Source organism: Triticum aestivum, chromosome 6A (assembly GCF_018294505.1).
Source record: "Triticum aestivum cultivar Chinese Spring chromosome 6A, IWGSC CS RefSeq v2.1, whole genome shotgun sequence".
Lineage (NCBI taxonomy): Eukaryota > Viridiplantae > Streptophyta > Magnoliopsida > Poales > Poaceae > Triticum > Triticum aestivum.
Genome location: NC_057809.1, coordinates 573,483,203 through 573,497,346, shown reverse-complemented (window position 1 = coordinate 573,497,346; position 14,144 = coordinate 573,483,203). Strand labels below are relative to the sequence as shown.

Genomic DNA, 14,144 nt, shown 5'->3' with positions numbered 1-14,144 from the left:
TTGTATAGCCCGGCCCACCTCCTAGTCTTTGTATAGTTGAGGTTGTGGCCCACTTTGTACTCCATATATACGTGCGCTTTGCACCGATCAATACATCGTGAAGCATTGCCAAAACAATCGTTTCCAACACATAGAAGAGTAAAGATACAAGAACGAGGGAGAATCCCTCCAAGCACACAAATCCTTAATGATGCAAAAAGACCTAAATGGAAGGAAATAGCTGGCTGCATGACAAATGACAGATAAAAGGTGAAGGGTCTAGGTCAACACCCCCATTTTTTTATTAATAAGAAATAATAATGCTGTAATTCTGAAACTAGTAATGATAAGTTGGAAATTTGGAAAATAGGAAGGACGCCATTATCAGTAGCGTCCAGGGCTGGTCGCTGTTACAAACCACGTCCATACTTGTAAGCTGTTGTTAGCAGCGTCCAATGTTTGGTTCAACGTCCAACCTAAGGGAAACTTATTTGTTCTTTATTTGTTTGATGGGTCAGGCGAACATGTTTTTGTCCGTCAGTCCAAAGATGCGAGCAACACGGACACACGCATTTCACATTTGCGTTGGATTTTGATTTTTTTTATAAAACAGCCTACAAAGGTCCAGTTTATTTTAATTGAAACTAAAAATTATTAAATGAAAAATTAGAAAATTAGTTAGGGGCGGGCGGTAGATCTAGGCGTCATCGTTGTCCTCCTCCACCTTGGTCAGGTCGACATAGATCGGCTTCTCCATCCATGGGAACGTCTGCTGGAAGGCTCTCAGCTGCTGCTTCGCTTATCACTCGGCCAACATCGCGCGCTCCGCCGCCTACCGCTAGGCCTTCTCGTCGATCGCGCTCCGCCGCCTGCCGCTAGGCCTTTTTGTCGACCGCGTCCCAGTTCGGTGAATGCATCGTGTAAGCTGGGTCGCGACGGAGGTCGGCCGGGAGTAGAGCACGATGGTGGTGGATCTCCGTCAGTTGCGCGCAGCCTGAGTCTGGTATGGCTGGCACCGGAACCCTATCGAGGTTGAGGTATGATTCGTGCGACAGGTTCACTTCGGGATATGGCACCGGCACATCATGTTTCCAAAAGTACCGGCAACGGTGCACCAACACTTAGAGGCGAAAGCGTGACCCCGCCGACTCAAGACCGACTTATCTGTTCTCATAAACTAGCCAATTACCAATTGTATTACCAAAGAGTAACAACCCAGTCATCTATACAATATACACTCGCAACCGTGGAATAAATTGTAAAGAAGACCAAACCAAGAAAATTCAACCAGGCCGTGGAACAACTCACATGCGCCAACCATAGGTTCAGTGGGTTATCCTAATGACGAGGAAATGATTCTAATGACAAGTCGCCAGCCAGATGATGTTGCCCCTGCATCCAATAATGTTTGGTGATGTCCCTGCTAGAGTTTGCTTACCATCCAGCAAGGTAAGAAGCGACGACTGCCGGCGTACTAAGGTTTATAGGTCATGAAATATCTATCTATCAGAGGAAAACAATACGATCAAGCCTAATGAGATACTAATCAAACGGCATGACTGGACGCCGTCTATACTAGCGTCCAGACCTGGAAGCAGTTGGCAATAGAGTCCAACCTAGACGCTGTTATTCTTGGCGTCCTTCCTATTTTTATAATTTTTACTGGCCTGTTACTAGTTTCAGAATTACAGAATTATCATTTACCATTAATAAAAAAATCAGGTCAACACCGATGTAAAATTATCCATTCAGAGCACCCACTCAAGCTCCTCATCCATGAAGACAAAACGTGCACACTTGTGCTTGACCATCTGAAGGGCCTGTCGGTCACCACCGTCGCCAGGGATCATCTCTATGCCGGTGAGCAGAGAAAAGTACCCACCTAACTCTCCTGCTGCAAAGGTCTTAGCAATGAGAAACTTGCCGCCACCCAGGGGGAGAAGCTCGAGCTGTTTTGGAAGCCACGCCTCTCCCTCAGGCAGGTTCAGATCTTCCCATACTTTGGGCGCAGTGGGCTGCTGTCCATTGTACATGGCAGAGAGGTCCGTAGCACACAGGTGGTTGGGGTTTAAGTCTGAGAAGCCAAACCACAGATTGAACTCAGGGACGTACTGAGCTCTACCACGAAAGGGCAGCATCCATTCCCCGACGTGACTCCATCCTCGAGGCTCACTATACTGGTGGCGCGGTGTCTCGAAGCTGTAGGTGCCGATGCCGCCATCGCCTGATATGTAGATTGTGGAGACACCGTCGCCATCGACCATGGTGGTGAAGGAGGTAATAAAGGATGGTTGGTACCCAGGTTGGTGGACAAAGGGAGGCGGGGATAGAAGTCGCCAATGCCATTGCGGCAACAAGCTGATCCTCCATTTTCTGGGCGTGCGCTCAAGGACCTCAAAGCATTGTTGGGCGCCCTTCCTGGGGTTCGAATCCAGGACATACATTCTGTCTTCTTCGTCGGCGTCAGGGTGCGCCACGGATAGGCACATGGGTCTGTGTCCCTTGGGCTTGTTGAGGCGGCCTAGGCAGGTGTGGATACGATTGTCGGCGTCATACAGCCCCGCATCGCCCATCGTATTGGCATACACCATTCTGCCTTCGCTGGTGGCGCGGGGGGTGAAGAGCCCGAACATATCGAGGGTGTATCCAGGAACATCTATTGCAGCGATCTTGACGCTTGGGGTCGGCAGCTCCTGGATCTGCATCGCTGGAAACGACTCGAAGTTGATGCTTGGGGTCGGCAGCTCCTGCATCTGCGTCGCTGGGAAAGATTCCTTCTTCTTGGCTACTTCAACGGCTGCTGCTTCTGCTGAACCGTAGAAGAAATTACGGTAAGGATCGATGCGGCGCACAGAATACAAGCCTTCCGTCCAGTTCCGCGTCACAAGATTTACAAACTGCCTCTTCATCTTCGTCTCTGCAACACCACAACAAAATCGGACCTTCTTAGCATTCTCTGATAAAAGGAAAAAATAAACAGATTGCGAAGAACGTAAAGGTGGAGACTTTTGACCAATATAATACTCCCTCCGTCCCAAAATTTTTGTCTTACATTTGTCTAGATACACGGATGTATCTAATATTAAAATGTGACTTGATACATTCGTATTTAGACAAATTTAAGACAAGAATTTTGAGACGAAGGGGGTACCTGAATTTGGTGATCAACAAGCCTTTCCGCTAGATCTATATGAGGTTGGGACAAACCGGCGGCGGGGTGGTGGAGAGGGGAGGGGGGCTATGCGGCGGAGGTAGCTAGGTTTTGCCGACTTGCTCTCTCTCCGGTTCCTAAGGAGATTCCCACAGACTTGGGCCACGGGCCGAACAACAGTTTACACGAAAAGCCCATCCATTTAGGTGTCGCTGACCAGCAAATAAATAATTTTGTCTAAAAAAAGCATATAAATATACCTTTTTTTTAATCTATGGCCGATCCGCAGACAGAGATCTTGGGCCAGATCCGTATACATTCAGCACCCTTGTTACAGCATTTGCTAAGCATGAAAAGCGATTGGAGCTATGCTTATGTGCATGAAAATTAAACTCATTAAGCATTGTGTGAAGGGCGGCCAACCAGCTATGACACGTGGCGCTAGCTGGTTGGCCGTGGTGAAAAAACTTTTGAGATATTATTTTTAGATGAATGCGATGAATATTTTTAAAGGTTATTTTATTTTTAGGCGGAGGTGATGACTCCATATTTTTTTTAAATGGAGGGCTATACAAAGTGGCGCTCGCTGGTAGGTTGTGTTGATAATTTTTCTTTTCTTTTCTTTTTTATTTCTTTTTCTAGATGAAGGTGAGGATTTTTTTAAATGTTTTTCTAGATGGAGGCGAGGACCCCATCTATTTTTTTAATGAAAATATGCACACAATTTTCTCTGAAGCGGCACTATAGGGTAGCGCCCTAACCACTAGTACAGGAGAAATGATGGCATCCAGAGACGAGGAAGAGCGTAGCAAGCGACGAAATGCTTCAGGGAGTTGAAAGCTCCGAAAAATACAGGAGCGGACGGAGCGCCACTTTGACAACTCCATAAAAATACGCAGCGGGCCGCTTCGCTTTGGCCGCTCCAGGAAGTGAGTTGTGGAGCGGAGAGCTGCCGAACATGGCATATATATACTAGTACTAACGCCCGTACGTTGCAACGGGCGAAAAAATATAAACATGCTCCATATGGCATTATGCAACACTTCTTATATCTAATTTTGACTAACGTCAGAGATAAGGTTACACTGAGCATAGCATTTTGGACGTGAAGAAGCCACCCCAAGGACACCTAATTCAAACCCACACTTTCATCCAATGAAATAGTAGTTGTACATGGAATAGTCTTTGAATCGATTTTTTTAGTAAAACACAAATTATTTTTATGAAAGGTGTTTTTTGTAATTTTTAGAACATATTAAAAAATGAGTCAATTTTCTGATGATCAACATTTTTCTTGGAAAAGTATATTTCATTTGTATTTATTTTTGCACTGTTTTTGGGCTTGGCCCAAGCCGAAGGACTTAATACACAGAGACAAAGTAAACTCATACCGACTTCCCCTCTAGTTAGGGTTTTTTCTCCTCCCGGCGGCGCCTGGCACCGACGTGGAGATTGCGATCCCCTGCATCTCCCAGACCGCCGATCGCCGACAGCTTCGGACGACTGGCTAGTGTGCGCGCTGGGGGATCTGGCTAGGGCTCTCCGGCCCGCGAAAACCGTCTTATCGGGCAAGAGATTTGATGGAAGGCTCAACGTCGGCGTCTGCCGCTGCGATGAGCGAGATGGAAGCTATGATGAAGGAACTGGGTCTGAAAGAAGACGATCTGGAGGATGTCATGGTTCATGATGGTGATATACCAGAGGAAGCGGCACGGTGGATGGCGATCGCGCGGGTTCATATGGATAAGCAGTACAGCCAGTACTGGTTCTTCCGCAACATGCGGGTTGCATGGGATCTAGCGCAAGAAGTTAAGTTTCGCCCTCTGGAAGACAATATCTATACTCTGCAATTTTCCTACCTGGGTGATTGGGAGAGAGTTATGGAGGACGGCCCCTGGACCTACAAAGGAAAAGCGGTCGTGATTGAGCCCTATGATGGTTTCACCAGGCCATCGACTATTGTTCTAAACAAGATTGAGATGTGGATTCAGATACATGATCTCCCTGAACTGTTCTTCCACTTGATTAAATCGCTAGCAGCTACTGTTGGTGACTTCATATTTGCTGAGCCTAAATCCCAGGATTTTGAGGGTAACTTTTTTAGGGTTTGGGTGAAAGTGGATGTCACAAAGCCGCTCAAGAACGCTGTCTCGCTAGTGATCTAGAAGAGGAGAGAGATCTTCAGGGTGAAATACGAGAGGCTACCAGATTGGTGTGCTGTCTGCGGTATGCTAGGTCATCAATTCAAAGAGCGTGGTGATGGGGTTCATCCTCCATCTGCGCTGGTGTTCAAAAACCTGAAAGCTGACTGGTTCAGGGGCCCAGGAAGCGGACCAGGTGCTGCAAGGGGCGTTGAAGGTGGAGAGGAAGAGGCAATGCTCGTGTAGGACGTGGCTCGGGATGAACACAACAAGATAAATTTGATCCCACTGTTGACCCGGATACGGATATGGAGGAAGGAGAAGGGAATCGTAAGAGAGGTGCCCATGCAAATACACTCTTGCTTACTGCTCCAGGAACTAGTCCATCATCTTCGATGGAACCCCAAACCCTTGCTACATCTACTGTTCCACAGAGCCCCTCGTCAAAGCAAGATCTCAAAAGAACAAAGACCAGCCCTCCTCGGCTGGAAAAGAACCCAGGGAAGAACAAGTCCTCAAACACCCAAACACAATGCGCAATTGGCGGGCCCTATCAATGAGGCGGGCCCAGCGCAATGAGTTGCCTAGTCTGGAACTATCGTGGGGCTGGCAGACCTGTGACAGTTCGAGAGCTTCGAGATCTATCGAAGCAACTTGCCCCCTCTATTGTATGCATTCTCGAAACTCAGATAGAGGGCTCACGTGTTGAGAATCTTGTAGGAACTTTAGGTTACAATAAAAGCTTTACTATAAGCAGCTCCGGTAGGAGCGATGGACTAGGCATTTTTTGGAATGAGGAAATAAAGCTCGAAGTTATTGGTTATTCTGAGTACCACATAGATGTTTTTGTTGAGCAGATGACAGAGATTAAAACCAGAATCACCTTTGTGTACGGTGAGGCCCAAACAAGTGAGAGGTACAAAACTTGGGACATGTTGCGCGGAATTGCAGGAACGAGCAACGATCCATGGGTGGTGATTGGAGACTTCAACGAAGCCCTTCATCCCATGAGCACGATGGGGTCGACCAACGGAGCCAAGCATAGATGGACGCCTTTTGAGATGCTATTGATACATGTGGTTTATCGGACATTAGTTATCAGGGACAGAGTTGGACTTTTGAGAAGAAGGTGGTGGGGGGCACGTACACCAGGGTGCGGCTGGACCGGAGCGTGGCTAACCCTGCATGGGCTTTGGCCTTCCCAGATGCATCTCTTGAGCACCTCAGTGCCGCTACGTCCGACCACGTCCCGTTATTGCTTCGGCTCCAAGCAGTGCATGCATGCAGACGGGGACCACGGCCGTTTAAATATGAGATCTGCTGGGAGCGCGACCCAACGTTGGACTCAGGCGCTTGGGGATTCGGTGGACCAGGTGAATACAAAACTTCAATCGCTGTCGGGCGACCTGGCAACTACACTTTGGCAGTGTCCGCGGAGAGATCACCAAATTAAAAAAGGAGCTACAGGTGATGCACGAACTCCCATGAAGATCCGGTCCCTCATGACAGGAGACAAAAATCTGCGACCGCCTGGTCGAGTTGTTTCACCGCGAAGAGATTCTATGGAGGCAACGAGCTAGGATTGATTGGCTCATGCATGGCGACAAAACACCTACTTCTTCCACATGAGAGTGAGTAGGCGTCGACGGAAGAACCAGCTCAAGTCATTGCAGCGTGCTAGTGGTCAGGTTACAGAGAACATGCTGGAGATGGAAGATATGATGACCTATTTCTATAAAGACTTGTATAGGATAGAAGGGGTGGGTGACATGGAACATGTTTTAGAAACAGTACCATGCAAGGTTACGCAGGCAATGAACGCTTCATTGAATGCCCCGTACAACGCAGAAGAAGTTAAGACCGCCCTTTTTCAAATGTTGCCCACAAAGGCACCGGGACCGGACGGCTTTCCTGCTCACTTCTTTTAGCGGCACTAGGAGACATGTGGAGATGAAATCACCTAAGTCGTGCTTAAAATTGTTGAGGGTACAGAATCAGCGGCATGCATAATGAGACAGTTTTGGTATTGATACCTAAGGTAAAAAACCCAACCCTACTGAGCAGTTCCGTCCCATCAGTTTATGTAATGTTCTTTACAAAATTGCGTCCAAAGTGATCTCTAACCGGCTGAAGGTGATACTACCCGACATTATATCGGAGGAACAATCTGCCTTTGTTCTTGGTAGACCTATCACTGAGAACATCATCACTGCCTACGAGTGCCTACACTTTATGAAGAGAAATAAAGCTAAAAGGCACTAGTCATTTGCTCTGAAGCTAGACATGATGAAGGCCTATGATAGGGTGGAGTGGCCATATTTGAGAGCAATCATGGTAAAGCTGGGGTTCAGTGAGAGATGGGTGGACATTGTTATGGGACTTGTCACCACTATTAATTTTTCTGTCATGTTTAATGGGAAGAGATTGGAGGAATTCGAACCATCAAGAGGAATCAGACAAGGGGACCCAATATCTCCGTACTTGTTCTTGCTAGCAGCAGAGGGCCTGTCATGCCTGTTAAATCAAAAAGTGAGTCATCCAATCTGGTTGGTGTACAAGTGGCTCCTACGGCGCCGCCAGTTAGCCATCTACTATTCGCTGATGACAGCATGTTGTTCTGTAAGGAAAATAGTGTGGGAGCTAATGAGGTGAACCTAGTACTGAATACATACTGCCAAGCATCAGGTCAGCAAGTGAACTTTGCAAAAGCATCAATCTTCTTTAGCAAGGGAGTGCTGGAAACTACCAGGATAGAAATAAAAGGTTCACTCAACATCCCCAATGAAACTTTAAATGAGAAGTATTTAGGGATGCCATCTGATATTGGGAGTTCGAAGAATGGTGCCTTTAAATACCTGAAAGATCATTTATGGAGTAAGGTGCAGGGCTGGGTGGAAAACACCATGTCATCGGCAGGTAAGGAGGTTCTAGTCAAATCAGTTGCCCAGTCCATACCGGTATTCTCCATATCATGCTTTAAACTCCCAAGGGGATTATGTGAACATCTCAATATGCTTATCGGGAAGTTTTGGCGGGGAAGCAAAGATGGCAAAAGGAAACCTCATTGGGTATCTTGGAAAAGTATGACACAACCGAAGGGAATGGGAGGTCTAGGATTCAAAGATTTTGAACTATTCAGTATGGCGATGTTGGCACGACAGGCTTGGAGATTACTCCAAACACCAGAGTCCCTTAGTGCTCGCTTATTGAAGAGCATATATTTCCTTGACTCCACTATTTTGGAGGCGACTTTGGGCAACCATCCCAGTCAGATATGGCGAGCCATTATCGAAGGTAGAGATACACTCAAACAGGGACTAATTCATAGAATTGACAACGGTCAGTCTACTCGAATCAGGGAGGACCCGTGGTTGCCAAGAGACGAGATGTTACGGCCATATGGGTGTATTCACCCTAATCCGCCAACCCTGGTATCGGAACTGATCGACCACACTAGTGCTTCGTGGAACAGCAAGCTAATCAACCAAGTGTTTATGCCCATGGATGCCTGCACCATTATGGGAATTCCGTTGTGCACTCGTAATCTCCAGGACTTCTGGAGATGGAATTTTGAAACAAGCGGAAACTTCACTGTCAAATCTGCTTATCGCATGCTTGTAGCGACAAGATAGCGTCGGGAGGCATGGTTTGAGGGCACGGCTGGAACATCAAATATTGCGTCCGAGGAGGGAGCATGGAAAACTTTGTGGAAGACCCAGGTTCCCGCAAAGGTTAGGATGTTCCTTTGGCGTTTATCAAAGCATTCTCTCCCTACAGAGGACATCAGGGCTCACCGACACATGACAGATAACGCTCAGTGCGGCTTATGTGGCTCCCCTGATTCATGGGGACATTCTCTGGTTAATTGCACTAGCTCGAAATGTGTGTGGGCATTAGTTGATGAGGAGCTAGCACAAAATTTGGTCTCAAACACGGAACCCAATGCCAAACAGTGGCTCTTCATCTTCATGCAATCGCTATCACATGACCAGTTTATATTGCTTGCAGTTACACTCTGGGCGATCTGGACAGCGCGTCGCAAGGCTATTCATGAAGGAATTTTCCAATTGCCTCAAGAAACTAATTCCTTTATCCGGCTGAAAGTGTGTTATATCGACTAGAGGGGGGTTTGAATAGGCGATTTTTATGAAAGTCTTCAAAACATGGAAGTTTTGAAGATAAATGATAGAATTGAACCTATTTCCATGCAGCGGAAGATATACTACACTAGACAGACAATAGTCAAGCATTCAATGAAGTGAAACCACACTGACTAATAGTAGCTAGGCAGTAAGGATCAGGTACACAATGAAGACAAATAGATAAAGCAAATAGGCACTGACTTTACAAGAGCCAACAGTAAATAAAGAGATGAGAAGGATAGAACCAGTGTGCGTGACAAAGACAAAGGTTTGGTAGACCAGTTCCAACTGCTGTGACAGTTGTACGTCTGGTTAGGGCGGATAGGTATTTAAACCTGAGGACACTCAGTCCCTGACACTTAGTCCTGAGCACACAGCTCAGAACACTTAGTCCTCTCCGTATTCCCCTTGAGCTAAGATCACACAGACCTTGCCCAATCACTATGGTAAGTCTTCAAGGTAAACTTCCAAACCTCCACAGACTTCGTTCACTGGCGATCCACAATGACTCTTGGATGCTCAGAACGCAATGCCTAATCGGCTGGAGGATTCACAGTCCTCAAGTGTAATAAGTCTTCAGATCACACAAACAAGAAGACTTAAGTGATGCCTAACACTCTTTGGCTCTGGGTGGTTAGGGCTTTATCCTCTCAAGGAATTCTCTCTCAAAGGCTTTGAGGTGGGTTGCTCTCAAACGACAAAAGCCGTACTTTAACTCTGAGAAGCCAACCGTTTATGGTTGTAGGGGGTGGGCTATTTATAGCCACTAGGCAACCCGACCTGATTTGTCCGAAATGACCCTGGGTCACTAAGGAACTGACACATGTTCCAACGGTCAAATTTCAAACACACACGGCAACTTTACTTGGGCTACAAGCAAAGCTGACTTGTCCAACTCTGAACAAGATTCGCTCTCATAGTCTTCACTCGAAGACATAGGATTTTGGTTAAGCATCACTATAGTCATTCTGACTGGTTTTCTTGGACCCCACTTAACAGTACGGTGGTTCCTATGACTCAACAAAGAAGAAAAAGAACTACGAAAGATCTAAGTCTTCGCGCTCCATAGTCTTCATGCGATGTCTTCTCTTGTCATAGTCTTCAAGGTGAATGTCTTCACTTACCACCTTTGACTTCAATGTCTTCATACATTTTTAGGGGTCATCTCTGGTAGGAAAACCGAATCAATGGGGGACTTCTACCTGTGTTATCCTGCAATTCTCACAAATACATTAGTCCCTCAACTAGGTTTGTCGTCAATACTCCAAAACCAACTAGGGGTGGCACTAGATGCACTTACAATCTCCCCCTTTTTGGTGATTGATGACAAACTAGTTGAAGTTTTCAACGGGGAATATAATATGTGAAATTGTAAAGGATAAGGAATTGTCTTCATAAGTTGCAAGGGCTCCCCCTGAAGATGTGCATATAAGTAATTTTCTTTTGGAATGCAAATGCACATGGCAGGTTGTACTTGTGGAGATCCTCTTCTACTTATGATGACAATTCATCATGCATGAAGGCTATGTGAAGATAATGACATGCATAATGAAAAATGGACGTCTGCAAAATGATCTAAGTGCGAAATTTATCGTCGCACATGCAGGATTTATCATCGCATCACAAAATAGCAAATAAGTAGCAGACGACCATCGAGTTTAAGTGTTACAACTCAAAGAACCAAATGTATCAAAGCGAGAGTTGTAAACACTAGGCAAAACATAAAGTAACCGCCCATATGGACCCGCTTGAAGACTATCAAACTCATATGCTTCTCCCACTTTTGTTAGTGAGGACCAAAAAGGTTTGAAGACATAGAGCAGCTACTCGTTCCCATGAAGAGTAGGTGAAGCAGCAGGGTCGTCGGTGGTGTTCGGCGGTGCAGAAGAACTTGGGGCAGTGTCGAGGCGTGCAGAAGTAGGGGGCGGTGAAGTGGCATCATCTTCGTCCTCGATCACTCTAGCATTCACAGTTTCCGCAGAAGAAGAGAATTCAGAGTCTTCAAGAGATGGAGTTCGTCGCAGCACAGTCCTTCGGGGAGGTGTGGAGTCAAACTTGAAACGTTCAGAGAAGCCATCCTCTTGAAGATCATCCTCAGATCACATATGCGTCAACCCTTTCCATGTACGCCGACAGGTTTCATGGGCAACAAAGGCATTCTTGGTGGCAAGATTGCGAATGCGGTTGACATCCACCAAGAGGCTGCGCATTTGGCGCTTCAGCCAGTCATGATGCCTATCCTGTTTCTGATGAAGAGCAACTAGAAGCTCTCGGTCATTGAGAACATGAGATCGCTTCTTGGGTCGGTGGGCAATAGTGCTTTCAGTGGCTTCATAAGGGCACGATGAGGTGCACGTGTAGTACCAGCCAGAGGATAAACACGAGTGACTGCTTCAACTCCTTCAATGTTCTGAGTGAAACTTTGATGCTCCGCATTCTGAAGACTAAGAGGTTCCTTGGCAGGCTCTGGATAAATGGCTTCAACGGACATATCCACATCAGGCAGAAAGATCCGATGATTGCGAGCAGATGGCTGATATGAGATAGCTGAGTGGAGTTTAATCAGCCGCATTATCCATGGAGCGTAGAACTTCAAGCCAAAAAGATCAGATCCTGATGCAGCAAGTTGGCGAATGAAGAAGTCTTGTGCATTGAAGCATTTGCCATGGAGAATATAGAAGACCAAAGTCTTCATTGCACCTTCCAGTTTTGCATGTGGAGAATGTCCTTTGATGGGCCAGAGAGTTCGCCGTAGAATGTGATAGATAGTCCTTGGCAGATGCTCTAGGTCTTCAACAAAGAACTCCTTAGGATATGCAGCATCTTGTGGCAAAGGCTTCATCATACTGAGCATCTGACTCATGTTCGGTTCAGGCTTGTGAAAGAATCTCTCCATAGCTTCACTGTGAAGCTGACAGCCAGGTTCATAGAGATCTCCAGGAGTGGGCAAACCAGTGAGCTCAATGATATCAAAGGCTTTGGCTTCTTGATGAACATTTCCTGTCATCCACTCAAGGACCCAAGTCTTCGAATCTCTGTTGTAACCACGTATGTGAAGTGTGGCATAAAATTGGAGCAGCAACTCTTTGTTCCAGTGCTCTTGGTCGGTGATGAAGGGCAGCAATCCAACCTCTTTGAAGCAATTCAGAGCTTCTTCCAAACAGGGCAGACCAGCTATTGCTTTGGTGTCAAGACGCATATGTGGGAAGATGCAACCTTGATTGTACATAATGCATGAGTAATAGCTTCGCTGTGGATAGCTCCAGAACCGATCAGAAGATATTTGTTCCCTTGAGTAGGGGTTCTTGGAGCTATTGAAGAAGGTGTTGTCTGCTTTGAAGCCGTTGACATTGAAGGATCCAGGTGCTGATGCAGGACCTGGAAACCTGGGCAACCTTGGCATGGGCTTCTATACCTGAGGCCTATGCTCAATATGATAGTCAAACTAAGGACCAGCAGCAGGGGCAGGAACAGAAGCAGTAGCATCATTGGCTTCGCTGACTTCTGGTTCTTGGGTTGGTGTAGACTCCACATTTGCTTCAGCCATGACAGCGTCAGTGGCTTCATTGGTGTTGGTGGTGGCAGCCTCAAGATTTTCTACCTCCACTTGATGAGCTGGAGGGTCGGGCACAGACACGTTCTCCTCGAGAATAGCTTCTTCAGTAGTTGGGGGAGTAGGGACACGTTCTTCTTCTTGAGTGTCATCGGCTGATGCAGCCGGAATGTCTTCAGTAGTTTTAGCCTCAGACTCGGAGACTTGAGACCTTGGTCCTTTGCGAAGCCTGCGTAACGCTGGCGACACCTTTGGAGATGGAGTTGGCTGGGCCTCAAAGTCATCATCTTCTTCTTGCCGGGGTGGTGTGACTTGTTGTTGTGGGTGATCAGCCCATGATGCATCCTAAGCAATTGGCGTCAGAGGATGACCAATGCCGATGAGTTCGCTGTGCGTAAGCACAGGCGATGATACCTGTTGGTGCTCGATCTGAGGAAGAACTACATCATCTTCAACATGGTCATGGTGACCAATGTCTTCAGCAGCGGTGGGATCAGCTGCTGGTATGTCTTTAGCTTCATGAGCCTCTGTGAAAGCAGGCTCATGGACAGTCAGTTGGTGCTCTTGATGTTCAGCGGCAGGGCGAACCATGGAGATAGGTTCAACAATTAAGGGCTCTATGGGAGCAGCCCATTCCTTCTTGGTCTTCCGCTTCTTCTTGGAGGGAGCAGCAGCAGAGGCTTCAGGATGTTTCCTCTTTCTGGCTTCAGCCTCAGCAGTCCTCGTCTTCTTCAGTTCTGAAGCGGTAGACCTGGCTTTTGGCTTCGAGCCAGTCATGCTGGTTGGGAAGACAATGGGATGTGCTTCCTGCCTTGGTGCGTTGGGTTCGGCCATAGCGGGCTTCTTCTTCTTCTGCTTTGCAGCCATCCTGGGGTCAATGCCAAGGCGCCCAAGGGCCTTGCGTTTCTCAGCCTCATTGTAGGCTTGCACACACTTGTCAGCCAGGTTCTTCATGCGCTCACGAGAACCTTGAGCTTCTTCATGCTTCTTGAGAAAGGCTTCTTTGAGCTCGTGTAGCATGATCTTGAAGTTCTTGACCTCTTGCACGCTGAGCTTGGCCATATGCTTCTTGAACTGAGCTTTCTCAAAGTCAATCTTCTGCTTCAGTTCAATGATGCGCTGGGCTGTAGCTAACTCTGAAGCAATGGCGCCATGGAAAGTGACACTGAGGCCAATGG

General features: G+C 47.0%; 1 protein-coding gene across 1 annotated transcript; it reads right to left on the bottom strand.

Annotated features, from left to right (window-relative positions):
- Positions 1-1,611: 1,611 nt before the first annotated feature.
- LOC123131082 (uncharacterized) lies at positions 1,612-3,228 on the bottom strand. The gene is made up of 2 exons (XM_044550846.1): positions 3,131-3,228; positions 1,612-2,896 (listed from the first exon to the last, which is right to left on the bottom strand). The coding sequence occupies exon 2, from the start codon at positions 2,886-2,888 to the stop codon at positions 1,728-1,730; it is 1,161 nt and encodes a 386-aa protein (XP_044406781.1). The 5' UTR covers positions 2,889-2,896; positions 3,131-3,228; the 3' UTR covers positions 1,612-1,727.
- Between the last annotated feature and the right edge of the window lie 10,916 nt (positions 3,229-14,144).

What these genes read in the sequence shown, in the direction of transcription:
- LOC123131082 (XM_044550846.1), bottom strand. Translation starts at nt 2,888, where the DNA reads ATGAAGAGGCAGTTTGTAAATCTTGTGACGCGGAACTGGACGGAAGGC.